General features: G+C 36.8%; 1 protein-coding gene across 3 annotated transcripts in view; it reads left to right on the plus strand.

The window, feature by feature from the left end:
• TSPAN12 (tetraspanin 12) overlaps positions 1-25,375 on the plus strand; it is a 60,384-nt gene that overhangs the window by 11,545 nt on the left and 23,464 nt on the right. For all 3 annotated transcript variants that reach the window (XM_045564460.1, XM_045564462.1, XM_045564461.1), the window contains 3 exons: positions 2,260-2,342; positions 3,462-3,597; positions 22,888-22,962. In XM_045564460.1, coding sequence (XP_045420416.1) covers positions 2,260-2,342; positions 3,462-3,597; positions 22,888-22,962 — 294 coding nt within the window. The remainder of the gene's footprint in view (positions 1-2,259; positions 2,343-3,461; positions 3,598-22,887; positions 22,963-25,375) is intronic.

A 25,375-nucleotide genomic window follows, 5' to 3' on the forward strand; every position in this document is an offset into this window, starting at 1 on the left:
ATTTTCCAAGCAGATAGCCATACTCCACTGTTCAAGAGGCTGCAGAGCCTTACCTGTGCTGCTCACCTTATCCAGAAAGCATGTTTCATGGCCACTGCTTGAGTCAGCACAGACTCATTCCTATCTTATATATTCATTATATCAGCATTTATAGCTAAAGCTGTAGCACAGAATGGTAATTGATGTTCATTAAGATGCTACAAGTTGTTAAAAATCAGGTTAAGTTGGATTTCACTATACTGTGCTTATGGAGATAAGTATAAGGACAATTTGAAAAGATTGCCATCAAACTAGGAAAGTCCTCCAGAATTTAGGGGTTAATATGTTATGTGGCTTTTAGAATAGCTTCCCAGAAAGATTCATTCTCAACATGTTTTAGCTTTTTTTTTAATTTGTGAAATTTGAAAAACTTAAAACATATACAAAAATAGAAAGCACAGTATAATTAATCCACAATTACTCATTACCCAGTTTCAGTAATTGCCAACATACCCTCTTCCACTCCCACCTGACCCCCCACTGGTCAAGATTATTTATTAAACCATATCTCAGTCATCATTATATTTCATTTATAATTACTTCAGTATATATGCCTAGAACATAAGGAACCTTTAAAAAAATAAACAATCCATCGTACCTAACATGATAAAAATAATTTCTTAAAGTTTTTAAACTTCCAGTCAGTGTTAAAATTTCCCCAGTTGTCTCATAAATGTTTCTTTGCAGTTTATTTGTTTGAATGTGGATCCAAACCAGGTCAATATATTGTACTGGGTAATCTCTTAGTCTCATTTAATCTATAACAGTTTCTCTTTCTCTCTTTTTCTTTTCCTACTTGCCAGTGTTTCTAATTGAAGAAACAAGGTCATTTGTTCTGTAAAATTTCTCATATTCTTGATTTTGGTATGGCATTTAACAAGTTTAATAATACTGCCTTGTGAGTTGTATTTAACTCATGCTAGTTTTGAGCCCAGGGCCTCGTGAAGCATATGTAACTCACACGTCTCTTCACCTTGGGAGCCACATGGACTATTTTTCAAGTTGCATATAACTCACCCACAGAAAACAATAAAAAATAACAACCTTTTCATTAAATTAGAAAGGATCATTTTGTTTTTGAAGTTTTTATTCTATTTTATTTAATAAAACACCATGGCCCCAAGGAAATTTTTTTTTTTCTAGTGTGGCAGTCAATGTATTAAATTTATCCCCTTTATTTCCTACAAACTGATAGTGCTGGAGACTTGCTTAGGTTCAAGGTTGACTCTTGGTAAAAATACTTCAGAGGAATTTCTGTGTACTTCTGATTGATTGCATCCTCTTGGGGACATATTATGTCTGGTTGTGTCTTTTTGTGATACTGAGATTGATCAGTGGGTTGTCCTTTTGTCAGCTGGTTCTCTCCACCCTAAAAATCCCCATCAGCCTTTCGTGTGATGCAGGGGTTCTCAACTCTGCCTGCATGTTAGAACATCTGTGGAGCTGTTACATATTCCTGATGCCCAAGCCCCATTCCCAAGAATTGGTCCAAGGTAGACCTGGGCTCCATAAGTTTTTGAGTCTTAAGTAATGCTAATGTACAGACAGAATTGAGAACCACTGACCTGAAAAATTTGGCATCCACTGAGGATCTTTTCCTAGAGATCCATTATTCAGTAGGGGTTGTTAAATGGTGATGCTCTAGCATGCTTTCTGCACATATCAGCAGAAATTCTTCTAAAAAAACTTTCATTAAGCTTTGGCTCTCCCTTTAGTTGTACAGGAAATGTAAGATAGATATAAATAGTGGATTCTTATTAGTTTTCTGAATAATGAGTGTCCAGCATTCTACAAAGTGGCCAGTGAGCTTTGTTTAAGTATTATGAGTTTATAGATTTTAACACATTTGGTATATTTCAAACAATTGCATTTATTAAATAATATTACCATTATTTTAACGCTCAAATGGTTTGAATTTTAGCCAATAGAGGCCATTCTAAATTAGCCACTGTGACTTTTTTGACAGTGTTTTATTGCTCTAGTAGTAGTTTTTAATTGCTTCCTTGCTCTTAAGTATGACAACATGTTTTAGGCTGAGCTTATATGTTTGATAATTTAGTTGTTCTGCAGCCTCCTCATCTTGTGCAGTTTCTATTCTGAACCTGGAATCAACCAGGTTGTTAGGCTAATTTTAAAATTAAAATCTGAATTTTTAAGCTAATCCTGCAATGAATGTTACATAGATCATTCGTAACCAGTTTGTGTTTTTCTTCTCTCTAGTTAATGTCCATCAGTGTGTTGGCAGTTTCTGCTTGGATGAGGGACTACCTAAATAATGTTCTGACTTTAACTGCAGAAACAAGGTATGGAATTCTTTCATCAGATTTTCTCAGGTGCTGGTTTTTAGTAACTTTACCCTTAGCTGTTTATTTGGTAGTGCTCGTCCACAGTCTTTTAGAAAGCTGTTTCCTGCCATAGCAACCTTTGCTGCAGACACTTGCATTTTCTAGCATTCTTGTTAAGGTATGCCACTGGTCCTAGAGGGGATCAGGTGGCAGTACGTTCATATAGACATTTCTGGGGATGGTGATAACCAGGCACCTTTCCTCCTAACAGTGTGTCAGCCATATCATATTTGTGAATAAAGGACAGCTTAGTTATTAATACTTTTCCCTAAGAAAATCACCTTGAGCTTTTTCTTCCTTCCATATTCCTGGGCTAATAAAAACCAAACCCCAGGATGCCATTTTCTTTCTCAAATTTCAAGGGTTGATCCACTAATATCAGAAGGGATAAATTACTTTTAACTTCCTCATCTTTGAACGGGGATTGTAATACATGCCATCTGAATCGTGGTAAGGATTAAATGAGATACATTTTTGTAAAGTCCTTGACACAGGGGAGCTTGGTAATGGTTCATTTTTATTATCATTATTATTACTGGTTCTGGGTAATGAATTTTTCTTAGTGTTCTAGCAAAAGTCGTCCCTACCTCCTTCTTTCTTTTAATGTAGATTGATTTCCCTTTGCATAGCAGTCATTCACATTTTGAGGATCAGCTGTCCGGAAGCAGGAAAGTGGTACACAGGGAGTCAAAGATCACGGAAGAGGAAAGAGATTCCTCCCAGCTGGGAAATAGCAGAGGAACCCGTGTGATTTATTTAGGCTAAGGCTTTAGAGCTAATAATAGATTGACTTTTTATTGAGGTCACTTATATTATATTTTAAATGAGTTGGGGTAGGAATACTACCACTTGTACAAAAAGAAAAAAACTAAACAAATCAAAAACAAAAATAAAGCAAGCAAATAAACATAAAAACAATAGCACAGCCATTTTGAAAATAGCAATATGGTCCCTAGTTTTGAAGGCATTATAATTTAAAGAATTATTAACATAAATCACAGTTGTATCTTGTGCTGTGTCTTGGGTGAATTTTGATCATATTTTATCTATAATATGACTTTATTTTTCTATTTTCAGGGTGGAGGAGGCGGTCATCTTGACTTACTTTCCTGTGGTTCATCCGGTCATGATTGCTGTTTGCTGTTTCCTTATCATTGTGGGAATGTTAGGATACTGTGGAACGGTGAAAAGAAATCTGTTGCTTCTTGCCTGGGTATGGTGTTTATATCTTCTCTTTATTGTAGTAAAAAAGACCAATCGGAAATGTATTATTTTTCCATCAGTCCACAAGATTAGGGAACAGTGATAGCAGTAACAACATCCTGTGAGAAGGGAAGCTTTCTTTCCGTGAGAGGTGATTTCAATACAAGTGTTTGCTGTACTCACATGATGAGGTATGGAAATACATACACGACTGAATTATTTCACTCTGGCTGTGTGCTGACATTTTCATTAGCAAGTATGAGTTCTTTCTAGTGTCATTGACCTTATTACCACTCAAAAAGGCCCCTTGGGACTAGAACTGAGAAGTCATAATGGAACTGTTTCTTTTTTCTTTCTTCTTTTTTAAAAACCAACCCCCCATAGAAACCCACATGGAAACTCAGGAGGTGAGGTAGCAGACAAAGGTTATAATCTTGGCACTGCCTTTACCTAGTTTAGTGGACATAAGCAGGTTTCAGTTTCTATAATCTTATTTGTTGTTGTTTTTAAACTCTGAAAGAGTTGGACCTAGATTACTTCTTAAATTCGTTTCATCATTCAAATTCTATGATCAGTCTTTTAGTTCAAAAATCGGCAAACACTTTTTTTAACATCAAAAATTTGAATCAATTAAAATGCCATTTATATACAGATTTTTAGAAGAACACTGAGCGTATAAAATACTGTGTACTCATGGCATTAGGTAGTGAGGCTGCTACATAATTGCAGATATGTAAGTCTGCAAAATTAATCCACTGAGCATATGCCTTTCTTTGTAGTAGGGCTCAACCCTGGCTGTGCACTAATTTCATGTAGGGAGCTTAAAACAACTTGAGTGGTGTGCTGGTAAACTGGATCTCTGGGCAGACAAAAGCCTTGATTTTTTAGCATTTGAGGATTTCCATAGGGTACATTCTCCCAGCATGGTTGATTTCAAGTTACCTACATGGAGTCACTGAATGTGGAGTTGGGGACAGCTGAGCACAAATTGGCTCTTAGGAGCCAGCTCCCACGCACTCGTGCTTGACCAGCTCCTGTGCCAAGCCAATTAAAACAGAATCTTAGTGTCAGGCTGAACGAAAGCTTTGCATTTCACAGGGACAACCTGTGTTAATGTATTCTTTGGCTTCTTGGAGGATAACTCTTCAGGTCAGTGACTGCAAAACACAAAGTACGTTAGAAAAGAAACCATACTCAGAGAAGGGGAAGTGTGCCTCCTGCCTTACTTCTCTCCACATGGATATACGGTGAAAAGGAGAGTAGTGGAAAGTTTGGAATCTGATTTTGCAATTTATGATATTTGGGCGATCATTTAAACATAAACTAAAAGACTTACTTTATACAAACCTTCTATAACTCGAGAGATATATAATGTATTTTAAACTTGAAATAAAAAGTCTTGGAATTCTTTTTTCAAACCACAGTCTTAATGATGATGTCTCACTTATATAACCAATTTAAGTATGACCGCTATTTTCCCCCTCCTCCCAACCTTTGTTCTGGAAGAGGCCTGTGCAGTGTGTTGTGTAGGGATGGGGTCAGGTATTTCATGGAACCACAAAAGATTTTGGGAACACATTTTGAAAACCATTTGTGCATTCCACTTGGCTGCTTAAGTGTTAGTAAAACAGGTTGGAAAAAAACATAATTTGTCCTGCTTACTTGAAGTAGGACAAGTCATAGACTTGTGAATGAGAGTCTAGTTTGTGATACTGGAAAGAGCCTTATAGTACAAAAGTAGCATGGAAGACTAAGGTTCTCAGGGCCACTAACTTATCCATTCATTCATTCTTCAAACACTTAACTAAGCACATGTATACTACCAGTGTGTGTGATACACAGACAATTCCACTACTCTTTGATAAGACTTCTAATAGGGTTTACACCAGGTGCTCGGAGGCCAGAGAGGAAGAGCTCTAAACTCAGCCTCAAGGGGTCAGTGGGAGGATGACGAACATAGATTGATAACTGCCTTTTCCATCCCCCCCTTTGCTTGTTGGATGTACTCTTTTCCACGAAGCAGCATTTTGTGCATTGCTGTTCTGTGTGTCCATCTACATCCTGGTTATTGCTTCCTTTTGTTGCCTTTGACAGTTCATTCCCCATTGCCATTGGGCTGCCTCTTTTCTCCTGGCAAGTTTCTAGATCCTTACTCTGTCTAGACCCACCACAGCTTCTCCCTTGCTAAAGAATGATCTGTGGTCTCAACTCCTACTTATCCATCACTCAGCAACCAATCTGCCTCTGATCTGCTGCTCAGGCAGTTTCTTCTTTGGCTTCCAGAAAGCCCCCTCCTCTAAACAGCTGCCAGGTCCTGCCAGTTTTGAATCTACAATCTTGGGAAGTTGTCCCTTCTTTTCTATTCTCATTTGGGATGCCCAAGTTCAGGCTTTCCTAACTTCTTGCTCAGACAGGTGCAGAGCACCATAACTAACTTCCCTGCCTCCGTTGTCTCCTTCTAATCTACGCCACACCAGTGCTTCTAGGTTAATCTGATGCAACTGCGATCACATTATTCCTCTGTTCCAAGAACTCGAGAGACTCCCTATTGGGTAATAAAGTGTTTACAGGTACCTCAAACTTGCATCAAGGCCTTGTCTAGTCCAGATGTATTTTCTGATCCCTGAACAAACTTTTCTTGCTTTGGTCTTCCCTGCTTTTATTCTGAATGTCTTTTTAGATGGAATTTTTTTCTTAGTACTTCTGCTAAAATATTACCAGCCCATTAAAACTTATCTGCAATGCTACCTCTTGAATTAATAATAATGACAATGATGATGATGGTAATTAACATAGTTAACATTTCTCAAGTGCTTACAGTGCCAGACACCATAGAGTTTTACATGAATTTTTTTACATGGAGAGTTTTATATAAATTAATTAATTTTATCCTCTCCACAATTGTACTGAGATAGGTGCTATTATTATTCACTTAATATACATGAAGAAATGGGGCACAGAGAGGTTACGTGACTTGCCTAAGTCTGCACAGCTAGTAAAGGGAGGATCTGGTATTCAGACCATGGCAGTCCAGTTCCAACATTTGTAACAATTTGGCCATTTTACTCCATAATTGCAGACTTTTCCTAAGTGCTTACAAATGTGTCTTGCATTGTAGAAAACATTCTATGTATGATTGTTCATTTTAAACCTGACAACAATCATCTGAGATAGGTAATTATTAAATAAGATTCAGAAAGGTCAGTAATATGCCCAAGGTCACTCAGCAATAATTGGATAGAGCTTGGATTCAGACCAAACTTGATTGCCAAGCCCATTCTCATAGGGCCTTTGCTGATTTCTTCAATAGACTCTTTTCAGCTTTTGAAGTCCAGTGTACTGCCCTTATTATAAATTTCCTTTTTTTAATAATCAGTGCAAACTACTAGACTATAAACAACTTATTAATATGAACCATTCACTTGGCTCATTGCTTTAATAAATGTTTATTAAATTGAGTAATGGACAAAACATTAGAAAAGTGAGAGGATTGACCAGTACATCAAATTGAGGGTGGTACCTGGAAGTCAGTAGCACGAGTAAGAATTTAATGGAGGAAGCTGGATATTAGAAAGATCTGGACTCAGAGGAAATGGCATTTGAGCAGGATGTGACATGATATTAGGTCTTTGGCACAAATATTTGTAAAGCAACTCTCATAGTTTTTTTTGTCTTTTGTGACCTTTAGCCTTTTATCCTAACTTAAAAAAAATTTAGGAAGTTTCTTACTTTTATTTTTGATGTAAATGTTTAAACAAGCAGAATGCATTCATCCAACTTGTCCGTTTCTCTGTATTCAAAGTTTTATTTCACTTTGAAGACCTGTAAACCAGATTAGTTTGAGAAAGCTATTATTATTTTTTTTTTGAAGATAATTGGTATCTCTGAGAGCTGCCGTATCTCTTGAATGATTATTAAAAAAGGAGCTGGCAGCCGGGCTGTTGTGCTATTCAAACAAAAGTAAAAATGCCATTATTCATCAGACTGGTCAAGAAAAAGTGATAGAGCCTCCCTCAAAATAGATATTTATAAACAACTTCCCCCTATCCCCCCAACGCCCCAAAAAGTGGCAACAAGAAACCTCTGCACGCTAAGAGGCCACTTATTAGAAAATATTTGTAATAAACCTTGGTCATGAATTTCAGCCTTCTTTTGAATTATAGGTTTATAGATATAAGTTGTTAAAACACTAATTTAAGGTCCTCAAATAAAACATTGCCCAATTAAATTGAATTTCAGATAAACAATGAATGATATTTAAGTACGAGTATGTCCCGTGCAACATTTAGGGAATGCATATACTAAAAAATTGTTTGTTATTTATCAGAAGTTAAAATTAAATAGGCATCCTGTGTTTTTATTTGTTGAATCTGGCAACCCTACTCTCATTAGGTTTGTTTTTAGTAAGTGTGAAACTGTCATAGAACAGAAACTTCTTTATATTTATATGAGGAGATTAAGAATAATTAAATTCTAATTATAATGGGAAAACAAGCCAAAAATGAGTAGGAAAAGGAACTGGAATATGTCATGACTTTCAAAGTAATTTCAGCAGCAGAAATTCCTTCTCTTTAAAAGAGAAATTGAAGGTAAATGGAAATTGATTTCAAGCCTTAGATGGGTACTTCCCAAGGCTTTAGCGGTAGACTAAATGAAATTCATTTATTATTGCAGTTCTACCTTGCTATTAACACAGGCATTAGGAAAGCAGTGCCAGCTCAGGGGGAATGTAAACAGATTGAACAGACATGTTTACGATGTCGACAACAGCTGAGTGTCATCATCGGGAGATCATCATTTGTCAGACAGTGATGCTAATATATGCTCCTCTGCCAGCAAACCACAAGTAGTCGAGCGCTGGTCAGAAATTAAGTTGGTACATGCTTAAAACGCCTGAATTATGCTTAAAGGAGAAGATTTTTTCCCCCAATTTCATTATTCTAGAGAATTTGCATATGGCTGTTGATTGTGTGGAAACATTTTTAAAACTTTATTAAAATATAGTGTGATTGAACCAGATCTGACTGATTTCCTTAATGGAAATCAAGTAAATTTTTAATGGCCGTGGAGAAATTTTCCCTCCTTAATTTTTTGTTTAAAATTATAATACAAAACAGAAATGCCTTTAAATAGTACTTAATTTTCTACGGACTGTTTAAGGTCTCTCTTGTATAGTTATAAATTTTATAATTATATAGCTAGTCATAAGTCATTAAGTTAAAATTAAACTATTTGGTTGAATCTCTTTATTGTTTCATTTATATTTTTGGTTGATAGCCTAGCAACTTGATTTCTAAATGAAGATGTATCATATCATTTACTGTATGTTCAGCATCTGCCCAGTGTTTTACGTTTGTTTTCTCAGAAAATACTCATAGTAACTATGTTAGATTTATTTTACAAATGAAGGAAACTAGCATGCCCAAAGATACACAGCTGGTAGTTGCTGTCATCAGCATTCGAATGCACTCTATGCCCAAAGCCAGTGTATGTTTCACTACACCACACTACTGTTATGATATATTTAACTATAATAATTACTGACCTTATTTCTGTAAGGCTTAACTATGCTTCATTTATTACTCCAAGGCATTCAGTAGTTATTTAATTTTTAAAAACATAATCTTTTAATATCCTTATTATAAAAAGAATTCTAAAAATTCTACTGTAGTTATTATTCTCTCATATTCTGTCAAAGAGTCAAGCAGTTTCTCCTTTCCTTTCTCCCTTTCTCACTTTCCATTCTCCTTTTCCTTCCTTTTTCCCTCCTTAAACAGGTATTGCGTGCCCAGTCTGTGATAGACACTTGAGAGAGACAACAATGAAAGGGGAGAATAGAAAGAAAACAACAAAGCAAAATATAATAGTAAATTTATAAATAACTTACTGTGGGAACCCAGAATGAGGAGTGATTGGAGACTTCCAGCAGGTTTTATTTTGGATGTTAGTGTTTAAACAAGCAGGATGCATTCATCTAAATTATCTGTTTCCCTGTATTCAAAGTCTTTCTTTGAGAGAGAGTCTTTATTTGAGCTGGATATTGAAAATGCATATGGGTTTTCTGGTAGAGAAAGGGAAGAAAGGGGATTTAATGCAACATGAAGAGTGTGTGTAAACACGGAGGAATGAAGGGAAGTGGCAAGTTAGGCAAAACTTACTTAGAAATTCTGTATGGCCGTGGAGTCTGTGTCCAGTGAGAAGAACATGAAGTAAGTCCAACTGTGAAGGTCTTTTTGGGAGGGTCTGATTTTATCCCTTGGGATATAGAGAACCAATGGGTGTTTCCAGCTTGGGATGAAATGATAATTCACATTTAGGGCAGGAGACAACAGGAAGACTTGTTAGTGATTACACTATAGACTTCAGAAGCCGTGCATAAGGTATGAACTAAGACTTTGGGAGCTGCAGGAAGGTGGATGAAAACAGTAGACCTTACTGACATAGAATTATGGATAAAGCACTTACATGACAGTAATGTTTATATTACTTGACATCAGGAAATGAGGAGTCATTCAATATTTATACATTTTTCATATAATAGAAACATATCTATCCAATACATGCACTTTATTTTGACTTGTTAACTAGAATTCTTGAAAAGCTATGGTTTTTAAAATTTTATGTGTGATTATCAAATAATAATTGTATATATTTATGGGGTATACAGTTTGATGTTTCAACAATATATGTGTACATTGTGGAATTATTAAACCAAGATAATTAACACATCTATCACCACACCTACTTTTTTGTGGTGGTGAGAACATTTAAAATCTACCGTTTTGGCAATTTTGAAATACGCAGTACATTATTATTAACTATAGTCATCCCTCTACTGGGGACCGCAGTAGAGCAGCTGTCCCCAACCTTTCTGGTACCAGGAACTGGTTTCATGGAAGACAATTTTTCCATGGACCGGAGGTGGGGGGGGTTGAGGGGTCGAGGGAGATGGCAAGCGATGGATGGGAAGTGGCTGTAAATACAGATGAAGCTTCGCTCACTCACCTGCTGCTCACCTCCTGCTATGCTGCCTGGTTCCTAATAGGCCGCGGACTGGTACTGGTCTGTGGCCCTGGGCTGGTGGACCGCAGCAATAGATCACTAAAATTTATTCCTCCTAAGTAAAACTTTATACTCTTTGACCAACATCTCCTTTTACTCCATCTTCCCTCCCCCAACCTCTGGCAACCACTGTTCTGCTCTCTACTTCTATGAGTTCAACTTCTTTAGATTTCACATTTAAGTGTGATCAGGTGGTATTTGTCTTTCTGCCTGGCTTATATCACTTAACATAATGTCCTCCAGGTTCAACCATGTTATAACAAATTTATCATTTATCTTATCATTTATCATTATTCACACATGCCTTTCTTTCTCTGAATGTTGAGCATGACTGTGAATCAGGTTATAGCATTCACAATGAATAGTTTTCTTACACTTTTTCTCTTTGGAAAAAAATATTTTTAGTTGAGGAAGAAAGTGTATTTGCTTGAATATATTTAACAAAAAAAGAAAAGAAAAGAACAAGCCTGTTACTTGTAATAAATATTTATATATGTGAATTTGTAAAATTTGAAGGAACTATTTTCTTTAATACTCTTTTTAACAAATAGGGTTTGTGGTTATTCTGGAGAATATACAAAAATAAGTTAAAGTGCATATCTCATTTGAAAATAAAGGTAAAACAATGAAAAGAATGTGTTTGGAAGGAGATACTTTCACAGGCATCGAGTTATAGATAGGTTCAAAAGTTATTGACAGATATTAAAGTATGAGTTTTCTTTCTGCCTAATAAAATGTCATCTTTTTAAACTCCCAGTTTCCTAACTTGTCTTGTAAAATGTCTTGCCGCGAGGATGCCTTCTATACTGAATTCATGCCCCTCTTGTGTTTGGGAAGGATCTGGACACATCTGGTGTGTGGTCTGAGTAAGAGGCATGATCTAGGTTAGAACTGAGTCTAGTATTATTTTGGCTATGTTGCTTAGAATATTTCGAAGGCACCTTCCTATCTGTGTTTTCATGTACAGATTTTGGTAATGAGGACCCCTGCCTCACATTCTGAGGAATGGCCCAATAATCTGTAGAGATAGCCTCTTTAGAGACCAGTAACACCCTGTAAATCTTCTGAGATAGGGCTGAGCTTGCACACTTGAGCTGACCCAGCTTACGAGGCAACAGAAGCCGTGCACATGGTGACCTCTCTAACATGTTTAGCTGTTTTATTGACTTACCCTTAATGCTTTACCTCTCGTGAGATAGATCATTAACCCTGGGAACTCGCAGCCGTCAGCTAGACCTGCAGATCCTGGCATAACACACTTCTCTGTCTAGTAGTTTGAACAGCACATGAAGCAAACACTTACTAATTTGAACTTTCCTAACATGTTTAATAAGGAAATTAGCTCCGCAGTTACCAGTGTAAATCAAATTGAAAAGGGGAGTAAATGAAGATAGATTTTTAGAAATAATCTTCTGTATTTATTAAAGTATAACACACCAGTACCTTCTTACCTAAGCTTGCATTTCTGCAGGTACTGAGTAGGTAGAAGACTATTTCTTCAACACTTGGTCTATAGTTCTAACTTATTTTTCCTAAATTTGACCTCATTGTACTTATGATTCTTAAAGGAAAAGATATTTAATGTTGTCTTTTCTTTTAAAAATCTGTAGAGAGATATTGGACATGGTGAATTATTGGCCTTCAGAAATGACCAAGCCTGCGACTCTTGTGATGGCATTTTGAGAATTGGCTAAAACAGAGGCTGTGTGTGCATATGTGTTTTAAGCAGCAAGTTGTTAACATTTTAGTCCCCAGGGATTCTTAACAGGAGGGCGGCTGTTCCATTATCCTGTACAAATATTTGGCACTGGAATTCCCTTATTTACTAACTATAAGTAATGTAATATTTTTAAACCTCCAATCACCAGGAAAGGAAAAATAAACAAGTGACATAAAGATACTTAGCACTGAAAGCTTGCAGAGTTTAGTATTTGACAAGATAGAGACTGGAGTTTATCATTTATCATTTAGTGAATGCAGCCCTTTAATCAAACTTTTTGTTTATTAAAAGTGTTGGCTATGTGGCATGTAGATAGGAGTCAAAAGGCCCTATGTTTTTAAAATATTAAAATGTCCAGTAAAGTACATCTTGAAAGTTTTTATTTTGGGGGAGATGAATCTCAGGTTGTATTAATTTTTCAAGATAAGGCAATCTGACTTCTGTAGTTTTACATTATGTTGAATGTTTACTTGGAGAAAAAACTATCTGAGTTTTTAGTTGTAAATTAAGAGAATAGTAGGTTAAAATAACTTTTACAGTGTTTATACTTTTGACTTTTCTCTAAGTATAACATATTCTTACTGAAGGGGTTCTGTGATACTTCATTGATTATCTGCTTGTTTTCTCAAAGAAACTTACATAAAACAGTGTTCAAGGGAAACATTACAATTTCACTTTCATGTAAAAATTCTTTCCCAGTTGGCATTTATATAGAAAAACAGTTGGGAAAACAACTGCCTTGTGTCTATTTGTGGTGAGTTATATATAGGGTTTTTTGTTTTCTTTAGATAATATGTATTACAAAGTCCTCTCTCCATAAAGTTGGAAGGAATGAGAGTTAAGTTTTATATTGATAGAATATATTTTCTCTAAAAATGCTCTTAGTAATTGAAAGTATCTTTTTCTATGTTTCTCAACTGCTTACCAAATTTAATACTTTTCCAAAGTACTTTCCAATGTACTTCTGTGCATGTGTGTTCAGAAGTTGAGGTCTGCACAGGATGGATTTGGAGGTATTTGTACTAACAATATCTGTAATATACTATATGTACCAGCCACTATTTTATGTGGCTTTACTTATATTGACTCATTAAATTCTGCCAACTATATGATGTGGTTGGCACTATTGTTATCCCTATTTTACAGATGAGAACACTGAGGCACAGAGAGGTTAAGTGATTTATCCAACTAACCAGTAGAGCTGTGTCCTAAATCGAGGATGCCTGGCCCCAGAGCCTGTGCCCTGAAAAACATAGTACTCTGTTGCCTCTCAGTCATGGATGGATTGTGCCCAATTCCATTTTCCATTTTTAAAAAATAGAGATAATGATGGTTTTGTAAATTTTTTGAGGAACAGGTTATATTCATATATGTAAATCTCTGGCACAATAAATGATTTGTGCATGCACTCAAGTGTCTCTACATGCATCCACGTGCACATATTTGCATATACACATACATACATATACTTGATTTTTACCTATCTTTTGTTTTATATACACACAATACTTGGTTATACACATACATATATATATCTCCTCAGCAAATAAACTAAATCCAGGTCTCCATCATTGCAGGAAATTGTTGATAACATAGAATTCTAAGCTCCATAATTTTGTGACTGAATTGAACTATCATGGAAAATAATTCAACTCATGCTGATTGGGGCAAACTATATTTATGGATTTAATGAGCAGTATATCAGAAGATCCCCAAATTTCCAAGCAGAGTCTAGTCTGGGTGGAGTCCATAATTCACATTTAAGTATACATTTTTTATATTTTTATTATACCGCTCCTATTTCAAACTACTGAAGATACTTTTAGGGAAAGGAAAATGGTACCTGAGCATTTAGAAAGTTTCCAATCACCACTCACGCCCTTTAACTCCAATAACCCTGAAGTGTAATTGGGCTACTTAGAATTTTCAGCCTTTTAGAATTACTTTTTCTATGTAAAACATATTTGAAATCCTTCAGTTAGTTACCCAGTCTTTTCTCTTTGGTGTCAAGGGCTGGGGTGGGTGGGGTGGGGTGGGAGGGGCTATTGTTTGTTTTCATTTTGTTCTTACTTTTATCAGCATGCTCCAAGCACGCAATTTAGAAAACGATTTAGTTCTAAAGGCTTATTAGGAAACGTAGTGGTCCTTCGCCCCTGCCATTTTCCACACCCAAGAGGCAACTACGTTTAACTTTGTTTTAGCATATTCCTTTGGCATTTACTTCCGTATCTCTAAATCACATAGTTTTGTAATTTTTCTCATTCTTTTAGTTTTTAGTTTTAGGGAATATTCAGTGACTTCTCCTTCTAGAAGCTGAAGAACTGGCACCCTCTCCTGCTGTGCCCTTCCTGTATTTCATATCTCACCTCAACCCAGACATAACATAATTTTGGTAGATCAGTGTTTACATGATTATAACTATGTAAATGCTGTTCACAGCTGGGTTTACATTTCCTTTCCGGAATGACATGTTGTTTTTCTTGGAATTAATAAATTTCCTTGTTTGTTTGCTTGGTGTTTTTTTTATGCAATTATATTTAATTCAGCTGTAAATTACTCCCCCCCAGTGTAAGGTTTCTCTTTATATTTACAAATATATTGGACCTCTCATTGATGATATTTTTCAAAAAACAAAAAACCTCTCAGAACATTCTAGACCTGCCCCAGTCTAAGCCTGCTGAAGCTGTCATGCCATCATGGGATATCCTTTACCTACCATTCTGGGATTTCCTTTGCCTCCCTTTTGTTTTAAATCCCGTTTCCTGGATTCCAAGTCATTGTCTTTCTCTGTTTATTCTCTCATTTTAGGAAGTGCATCTTTCAGTAGTTTCCTGAAAAAGCATACATAGGAGATTTTTAAAAGCCTATATTCCTGAAAATGGCTTTATAAACCCTTATACCTAATTTTGATGACTGTAGAATTAGGTGGGAAGTCATTCTTTCCTCAGAACTTTGAAGATACTCTTCCACTGTCCCCTAGCTTCCAATATTCTTTGGAGAAGGCCAGTGCTATTCAGGTTTGATTTGAGTTTTGAACTTTTGTAGGAAAGATGTGGAAATTTGATCTTCAATCCTCTGTTTCCAGTGCTGCACTTTAACCTCTACTGTGCCTGCTATCCCCTGTCCCAAGACTGTTTTAGGGTCTCCACTTCCTCAGACTTGTCTCATGGGAGAGGTGGGACAGTCACCCTGCTGCATAGTATGTGGGAAGGGATCTGGGTTGGGGGGTGTCTAATTTCTTCCTAAATGGTTTTCAACAAGTCTTCCTCTTTTTAGTCCCTTCTTTATCTACCTCCAGAAGTACCCAGAGCTGCAATGCCTGAGCATTTGGGGGCTCTCTGGTGTGAATCTGTTTATTCCCAGTTTTTCCCACTGTTGTTTTGGCGTTCAACTTTTGGGGAACTATTGAGACATTTTCTACTGTTCTATCTGATTTGCACTTTTCCAAAATATATTTGCTATTGTCTCCTTTTCTTTTCTCTTTTTCTCTGGGGTTAAGCCTTTTAAAATATCCCTTTACTGTTGTTTTAGTGAGGTTTCAAGAGGAAGGGATAAGGGCAAGTGTTGCATCTGCTTTCTTCAGGGGGAAATTCTAGGGTTAGGTGGTAACAGGGAACCAGATTATATTTTATAAATAAGTGTTTCTTTAAGAAAAAGACCTGCCTTGAGATTTTTACTATTTTTGTCTGTACACATATAAAGAAGCAAAATAACCTTTAAGAGGGGGTAATGAGTTCTCTTTTCATGTACCTGCATGTCCCCAAGGGCTTAAATAGGAAGGTGAGATGTCATGCCCTTCCCTTACTCCTCAAATACTTTATGTGCACAAAGGGACTGGTAACCTATGTCATTCTGGCCATTCTTTTGCCAGCCTTAGTTAATTTCAAATAACAGATGAATTGATTTCAGAGCATTTTAAAAAGAAGTTGAATTCTCCACCCTCCACACCCATCCTGCTTTAGTTTTCTAATAAAGATGTTTTGAAAAATACCAGCTCTATTCGCACTGGACAGGGATTTTACCAAAGAGTTTACCAAATGGCCTTTGGGATTAGATGCCCTTTACTGGGGGTGACACGGATAGTTCCAGAGGATAAACAATTTTACACACCATCATCCTCTAATCATAAGGACAGCTATTCAAGAAGTATGTATTGGGTACCTGCTATGTGCCAAGCGGTGTTTTAGGTATTTAAAACACAATGATATCTCTTGTCCACATGGTGTTTATATTCTAATAGATACTATTATATGGTTAATAATGGCTACCATTTAGGGAGTGTTTACAGTGCAATAGCACGGTAGCTCATGGAATACTTTTCATAGCATTGCAAGTCAATTTTAGCATTTTTATTTTATAAATGAGAAAACTGAGGCTTAGTGGTTTGCCCATGGCTGTCTAGCTGGTACGTAAAGTAGCCAGAACCTGAAGTCAGGTCTATTCTATTTCAAAGCCTATATTCTTCCCTTTGTGCAGCTTAAAAAAAAAAATCAACAAATCGATTTCACATACATTGTTTTATCTAATCTTCTATTACCTAACCCAGTGCGGGCACTCATTTTCAAACTGAAACCTGTTTATTCTCAGCTTGAGTAGTTTGGCGAAAAAAATCTCTAATTAAGCATCATTTTGGGGTGTGTCCTATTAGATGCAGTTTTTTCACGAACATTTATGGAACACAAATTTTAATTTAATTATAGTAGAGGAGCTATTTTAAGGAACTCTGTATTGAATAACTTTTCAAAGCAAATAAAATAGTTTTTAATACAAATAATTACATTCTAATTTCCTTGTATAAACACACATTTTTTCATTCTTCATTTGTTTAAGATGTTTAGTTGATAGTAGCTCAGGAGAGACGGGGAGAGTCTGCACGTTGCTCCCTTTCTTTAGCTGTGTGAATTGTGTTAAATGTTTAAATAGAATGTGTACACAGAAGTCAAGGGCAGTCAAAGATTAATAAGAAACTCAAGGTTCAAATTAGAGAAAGCCAAGGGAATACTGAAATTGGTCTTTTTAGTTGGCAGACTTGTCATTATTTCCATCAGCTTTCCACTGAATACCTGCTCTGTGACAAGTACTGCTTGGGCACTGGGGATAAAATGACGTGTAAGAGCAAGATCTTTGCCAAGCAGAGCTGACGGTCTGGCAGCTGAGCCAGCACTGGGACTTGTGGGCAGGACAGCCAAGTGGTTTGTAAGCCAAAGCCTCTGAGGCCTGAAATACAGCAGACAAGGAAACCCTGATGCACAGAGGGAGGGAGAAAAGTAACATGGTAAAGAACAGGAGGTGAAATATTGGAAAATGATGAGGAAAAAACTGTGGCACATTGCAGGGAATGAAGGCTGTGTACAGGAAGAGAGGACAGTCAATATTGGACGTGTTTCACAAACTAGTACAGAATAGCATTTGCACAATGCTTTACATTTTCCAAAGCACTTTCACACGTATCTGTGAAGGTTTTATCTTCATTTTACAGATGGTCAAACTGACATCAGGGCAGTTAAATGATTTCTCAGTGTGTTTCAGAGTTGGGTTTGAACACAAGGAGAAGAGAGGATGAGTTGACTAGGACAGACCATCTCATTAAATCATATGCATTGGGACAGTAAGAAGCATGAGAGACACATGCTGACACATCAGGGGAGGTATACATCTATATATCTATGTCTATATCTATATCTATATATTCCCAATATTGTTGAGGACAAACGATGGTTGTGTAGTGAAATGTGATATGAATGTACACTTCATACCATAACAAAGTTCAGCAAGAGCTGTTGCTTAATTCTTTGCCGGTTTCTTAATATTGAGATTAGGGATTAACACTATGCTTTATATCTATCCCTTAAATCTATCCCTTAAAACTAGTGGCTGAGTGATCCTCTGTGCAATAATCAGTATGAGAGTGACTCTACCAAGGACTCAGATCTCGCTGCAAAAGAAAATTTAGAGGTAGATGCAGTTGGTCTATCTATGTTGTACTGAGATGGATTTGACATTTAAAATTTTCCTTGGAATTGGAAGAGTGACTGTTTCAGGGTATGGCAGTAACAGCAAAGCAAAGACAGCTGACTGTGAAGTTACAGCATCATTTGTAAAAATATTTTATTTGAATTAAATTTTAAGTTTTATTTATTCCAGGAAAGTTTTATAATGTTGATGAAACTTGTATCTTCAACCTCAAGGTTAAATAAATCAGTGTTCATAAGTGTTAGTGGTGTAAAGGCAGAAGAATTCTTTTGTATGGGAGGATTTGCATCAAATGAAACCATTGGAAATCTGAAAGATAGGATCATTTTGGAGTTTTCCCCAGAGTTACAAGAGTGTCCTAGTCATAAGAAACTTACCCCTTCTTAGTTTTGAATTTGGAATGAAAGATGATTTTAGATATATGTGTTTTATATATGCATTCCTGTGTATACATAAGTTATGGTATTGTTATCCCATTGTAATGCTAATTTTAGGAAGTCAAAGGTGGTGTCATGCCTGTTGTTGTAATATGCCAGTTATTTGAATCCATATACCTGGCACAGTTGCTCATATACTGCGTATATTATATACACTGGGCACTTGCCCATGGCCTTGTGCTGGGGGGCCTTTCAGATGGAGCAGCACTGGTGGCATTTGCAAACTGATCAGCTACTCCAGGAAAATGAGAGAGATGACTCAAGTGGGATTTAAAGGTTATAAAATCAGTTCAGAAATCTCCATGGTTACCCCCAAGGCAAAGTCAGGGTATCTCCTATTCTCTTCTTTATAATTACCATCTGTGTCCATACCTTGCCTTTTCAGGGCTGCTTTGGTTTTCATTGTAACCAGACAAAATTTGAAAGAATTTAGGTTTAGAATCTGAGAGAGCAAAGGTATCCCATAATGTAATTTCTCTCTCTAGTCTCACTGTCTCCTAGGGTCTTTTCTTATCAAAGATAAGAATAGTGATCAAGCATATAGTTACTGAACATTTGGTATCTTTTAAACATAAGGTGCAAATATACTATTTTTTATGTCTAGCAATCACTTAAAGCATTAAAGAGAGTTTGGAACAAAACTGGCTTGGAGAACTGTGTTCATAAAATTTCTTTTAATCATTGTTTCAAGGCTGAAATCTTTAAAGTAAGGCCTAGGAATAATAATACTTGGACATGATATCTGAGTAGATTGAAGCTAACCATGAGTACTACATATGTTGAAAATAAAAGTAGCTTGTATTAATAAAATGGGATCCTCTTAACAAAATATTACTTTAAATTTTGAACCAATTATTTTCAAGCTGTGTTGTTGTCTAAGAACTTATACAGTTATATATTCTTTATTTTTTATATTTTTATATGAAAGAAATATGAAGGAAGCAAGTTAAAACTGATAGCAGTGATTTATATTTTTAAACCATAGGAGATATATCACTGAAGTAGCACAAAATCAGCTCCATATTGTGTATCTTCTATTTCACTCCCCTGCCCTTTTTTAGCAAAAATTATGAGCAAAGAAACTAACAGTTTAAATCCTGATGTCTCACAGTCCTAAATCAAGTTCACTTTTTCCATTTCCCTGCTACCATCCTACTTCAGCAATCTTTTATTTGATTCATCACACCTTGCTTTTCTACAGGTCATTTTTTTTTCTTTTTTTTTGAGACAGAGTCTCGCTCTGTTGCCTGGGCTAGAGTGCTGTGGCGTCAGCCTAGCTCACAGCAACCTCAAACTCCTGGGCTCAAGCGAACCTCCTGCCTCAGCCTCCTGAGTAGCTGGGACTATAGTCACGCACCACGACACCTGGCTAAGTTTACTATTTTCGGTAGAGATGGGGTCTTGCTCTTGCTCAGGCTTGTCTCTGACTCCTGAGCTCAAGTAATCCACTGGCCTCGGCCTCCCAGAGTGCTAGGATTATAGGTGTGAGCCACCACACCCGGCCTCTACAGGTCATTTTTCACAAAATAGGCGGAATTATGTTTTTATAATATACATCAGATCACATCACCTGCTATGGATTTACATTATACTCAGAATAAAATCCAGAATCCTTGTCTGGGCTCACAATGATTGGGTTCTTGATACCTGTCAACGACATCTACTTGCTACACTGTACCTCATTCCACTTGTTTCTGTGCTCCAGTTACCACTGAGTTTTTAACTAGCTAGCTCACTCTGTTAGGTGACATTGAACTTGATATTTCCTCTTCCTGGATTGCTTTTTCTCAGATCTTTTTTTTTTTGAGACAGAGTCTTGCTTTGTTGCCCGGGCTAGAGTGAGTGCGGTAGCGTCAGCCTAGCTCACAGCAACCTCAAACTCCTGGGCTTAAGCGATCCTACTGCCTCAGCCTCCCGGGTAGCTGGGACTACAGGCATGTGCCACCATGCCCGGCTAATTTTTTCTATATATATTTTAGTTGGCCAGATAATTTCTTTCTATTTTTAGTAGAGACGGGGTCTCGCTCTTGCTCAGGCTGGTCTCGAACTCCTGACCTCGAGCGATCCACCCACCTCGGCCTCCCAGAGTGCTAGGATTACAGGCGTGAGCCACCGCACCCGGCCTTTTTTCTCAGATCTTAACAGCATTGCCTCCTTCTTGTCCCCACTGTCTCATCTTAAAGATAACCTTTATAAAGAGCCCTTTCCTGATCACCCTGTCCAAGGGAGCTCCCAATCACTCACTGTCATATCACTCTGCTTTGTTTTCATTTATTCTTGTATGAAACAAATATTTATTGAGTACCCATTACGTGATGAGGAACACAATAAAGTGCCTGCCCTTAACGGAGCTTTCATTCCTGTGATGGGAGATAATCAATAATCATCACCACCTGGTACCTCCACCCAGACCCCCACCAGAAATAGAGTAGAATATTCATGAGTGCAATGGTGTTTTATTCCTGCTGGAGTTAGTGAAGAGGACTTTGAGAGCCTGTTCTTACTCACACTTTTGCTACTTGCCTCTGTAAAGTTACCACCACAACCGGCTAGGTGGCAAGGGACAACAGAAAGAACACTGCCACAATGGTCCAGTCCTCCCAAATTTACTCTGCACATGCTTGAGCAAGTCACATTATCTACTTTTTGCATTAATTTTCCCATTTGTAAAATGTAGGGTAGTCCTATCCATTTCAAAAGGTTCTTGCATGAATTAATTATGAAAGTACTTGACAAATAGAGCACTACCCAAAAGTTCCTATCTTTTTTCTAATCATAGTAATGATTTCCAATTCCACCCTTGGGTACCTGAGCTCCAAATCTACCATTTCTAATAGTTAAATTAACATTTCTATATTGCTCAAATGAAATGAAATTTTTCATGTTCCCATAGAACTGGTTACCCCTCACAAATTTTTTATTTTGGTGAAGTATGTCTTTGCCCCTCAGATTCTAATCCCATCAGTCCAATGCCTTGTCAGTTTTCTGTTGCTACATCTCTTGAAACTACTCGTTCCCGCCTGTTTGCAAGGCGGCTGTCTAAGTTCAGCTCCTCACCTCCTGCCTCCTCTTTGCAGCCTTCTAAGAGATCTTCACCTCCCCCCTCAGCCTTTCCCTTCCAAATCACTTAGAACCTTGTCATTATTCTGTTTGTCATGTCTTTCCCCTATTCAGAAACTCTGAAAGATGTCACTTTATTGCTTACATGATGGATTTAAAATCCATTAGCATGTTATTTAAAGTTCACCATAATCTGGCTTCAATCTGCTTTTCACATTTGATCTCCTATCGTTCTTCTTTCTGACCACCCTCTCCAGCTAGATGGATCTGTTTCCTGTTCCCTGACCCTTCGCCTGACTTGCCAGCTGACTCTCCACACTTGTTTGTGGTTTTTATTTGCCTGGAATTCTCTCTTCTCCTCTTTGCCCCGATCTTCTTTACCTTTTGGAATAATGCTGCATAATACTTTATCCATTTCATGGGATTCCTGAATTTTTATCTCCATTTCTGTTTTTGACATTGTATTCAACTTCATGTTATTTATTTGCCTAAACATGCCTTATAAGAATTTATTATATTCCTTTCTATTTCTCAAGTGCCTTCCCCTTCATAGGAATTTACTATATATTTTAAAGTGTCAGAGGTACTTGAAATTTTCTTCTACATTATTTTTTTCTAAGAATGTAATGGAGGCCTCCCTTTAGGAGAATGAGTTAAAATCTGCTCATAAGTAGAGCATTGAACTTGTTGACTTCACCTCGTCTCCTTTGAAAGGAATTAGGTCCAGTTTCTCAGAGAACTTGGTTATAGCTTATTGAACTGGAATATGCAAATTCTTATTTAACCTGATGAAAGTACTGGCACTTATAAAACATTTGTCCCAGGAGATGACTAGTAGACAATGGCCCACTTAGGTGAGTATTAAATGTTATCTGTAGATGTTTCTAAATTTGCTGAAATTTTCTCCATCTGTTCCCAAGAGGTTTCATAAAACCTTGCCTCTGTTTTCTTGTCCATTAGATAACTATAACACTGAATAGTATTTAGTTCAATTATTATGCTTTATTTTGATTCTATGCTAATGGCATACTTTTTTGTTCTTTTGCAGTACTTTGGAAGTTTACTTGTCATTTTCTGTGTAGAACTGGCTTGTGGCGTTTGGACATACGAGCAGGAACTTATGGTGAGTTCAAAATGGGATATAATCACAATCTAAAGTAATAGCCATTTCAGCCTTTTAAATTAGATACTTTAGAGTAATGAAAGCATTGATTACTAATTTGAATGTTTATGCTACATGATAACAATGAATAGTTCCAATACTTATGAAAAATAACATTTTCTTTTCCGTGTCCAAAGCAGCACATTTCCACACCATAACTTGTAATATTATATCGTGTATACTATGATAATGTCTTTAATTCCACAGATTGCTTAAACATGTATATAATAGACTAATAGTAGTATATGTTCTAAAATAATTGTACCAACTTCTGTTTAATAATAGGAAAGATTCCTACTTGAAACAAGATTTGCTTGAGAATGCTTGAATACCTGCATGCAAAGCCTTATCCAAGGCTGACTGGTACAACACACTGAGGACTAGGAAGCCTGCCTCTCCTGTTTGCAGCAGGCTAAACCATCTTCCACTTTAAGAAGTGTATTTGAAGAGTTGCTTTGTGTTTAGCACAGTCTAGAAACAGTCTCACAGTTTGACACCTGGTTACTTGAAAACAGCTCTTCATCATTTTTTTCTGTTTTCTTTCAGCAATTGAAATTGCTGGAACAACTTTTATAGCTATGATAGAATGAATGAGGATAAGAGTTTCTCAATCTTAAGATTTTACCAGTTATGTCTGGTTTACCTCTTGCACTTTACTCTCACTTGCATTAGTCCTTATTTCGTATTTCGTATTTGCTCACTTCATTGGTGAAAATTAGTGCATTTGTTACTAGTGAGGTTGAGCACCTTTACCTGTATGTGAATGCTGGCTGTTTCCATGGAGGCAGGCCAGATTTGCCACCATGAACATCATAAAGTAATTCTGTTTTAGTAAAATGGTATTTTTCAACATGTAGTTCTTGGACCATCTGCAGTAAGAGTCACGCAGGGTGATTCTTAAAAATGTGTATTATTGGGCTCCAGCCCAGAGGTACTAAATCAGAATGGAGGGAAAAGGCAGGGGAGGAAAGGGCAAGGATTGGGCATTTGCATTTGTGTCAAGTTCCTCGTATGTCTTAAACATTTAAAAATTAAGAACTCTTAAGAAGAGAGGGAGATGATTATATATTCAGATATATATATATTTGTTTCAGACAGAGGCAAGGCATTTGGCAGTTGGGTAATAAAATTGAAGTTGTTTCTGTTACTGATGTGGTCATTAAAGATTCTGTGGTGCATCTGCTACTGTACTGCGAGACTGTTTTGAATACTAAGTAGTAACCACAGATTCGTGGCCACCCTGCATACTCCAGTTCCCATGGACATGGTGCTTTGGCGCTCTGCTCTCACACGTATGATCCCTGTGCAGCCACACATGCTTCCCATGTATGATGCCTCTCAGTAAGAAGAGAGAGTTATTGAAAAATGGAAAAGGCAGGGCAGGTTCTAACTAGTTTAATATAAAGTTCAGAACTTTCTTAAAAAGAAAAATCTCCCATTAAAATAGGAATTCTCTTGCTGTCTTTGGGAATCTTATTTTCACTCTATCCTTAGAAACTTTGAGTACCTAGTGGAGTGAGAAGGGGGTTGATTTCAGGGACTTGGTTTCTATGTTTTATTGGTAAAGAGATTGTGTCTCTTCATTTTTTTTTTTGTTTTCAAATGATAAATTTATCTCCTTGACATTCAAATGTAATACACAGTAAATCTTACAATTAGTTCTCCATCCCCTTCCCTCTGCTTCGACTGTGTTCTGTTTGGTAATGAAAAGGTTTTTAAAAATGAGTTTATTTTCTCATGGAGTTTTAAAATGGATTGTAGAATGTATATTTCATACTAATATTATATAAATCTCCTAAGTTATAACAAGTTCAAAATGAATTAATTTAAGGTGTTTGAAAGGAAATGTTTTGATTCTCATGCCATCCTAAGAAACATGAGGAAACCTAAAGGAATTTATACTTGTTTAGATACTTTCTTCTATTCTGTTAAGGGTGGGTCTGCAAGTAACTCCTGAGTATTGCAGTGCTAACTGGGTGCCCACTGCCATTTCAGCTGAGCGTTTCCTCACTGTTTTGCTTGTGTAAATCTTTCCCATTACATCATCAGGGTAGAGCAAGGGCTGTTTAAATGTGAAATGTGGAAAGCAGTCCTTTAAAAAAAAAAGTTTGTCAGGTTTTTTATTGCTTTTGCACTAATAGCAGTGTGAATGAAAAGTGCCATTAAAGTTTATTATCTGCCAAATTTTGCAGAACTCAACCTTTACGTAGAATGGGCTTTGTGCTTTTAGCTGTTCCATGCAAGGAACCAATCACTGTGTGTGTTACTTTATGGCCAGAGCCCAGTATTTTGTGCCAGAACCTCAATGGTCTCCTCTGTTTTCTTGCCACATTTGGTCTCAGATTGATTGTGGTCACAATGAGGAAACAACCTA

The sequence above is a fragment of the Lemur catta genome, chromosome 11, assembly GCF_020740605.2.
Source record: "Lemur catta isolate mLemCat1 chromosome 11, mLemCat1.pri, whole genome shotgun sequence".
Classification (NCBI taxonomy): Eukaryota; Metazoa; Chordata; class Mammalia; order Primates; family Lemuridae; genus Lemur; species Lemur catta.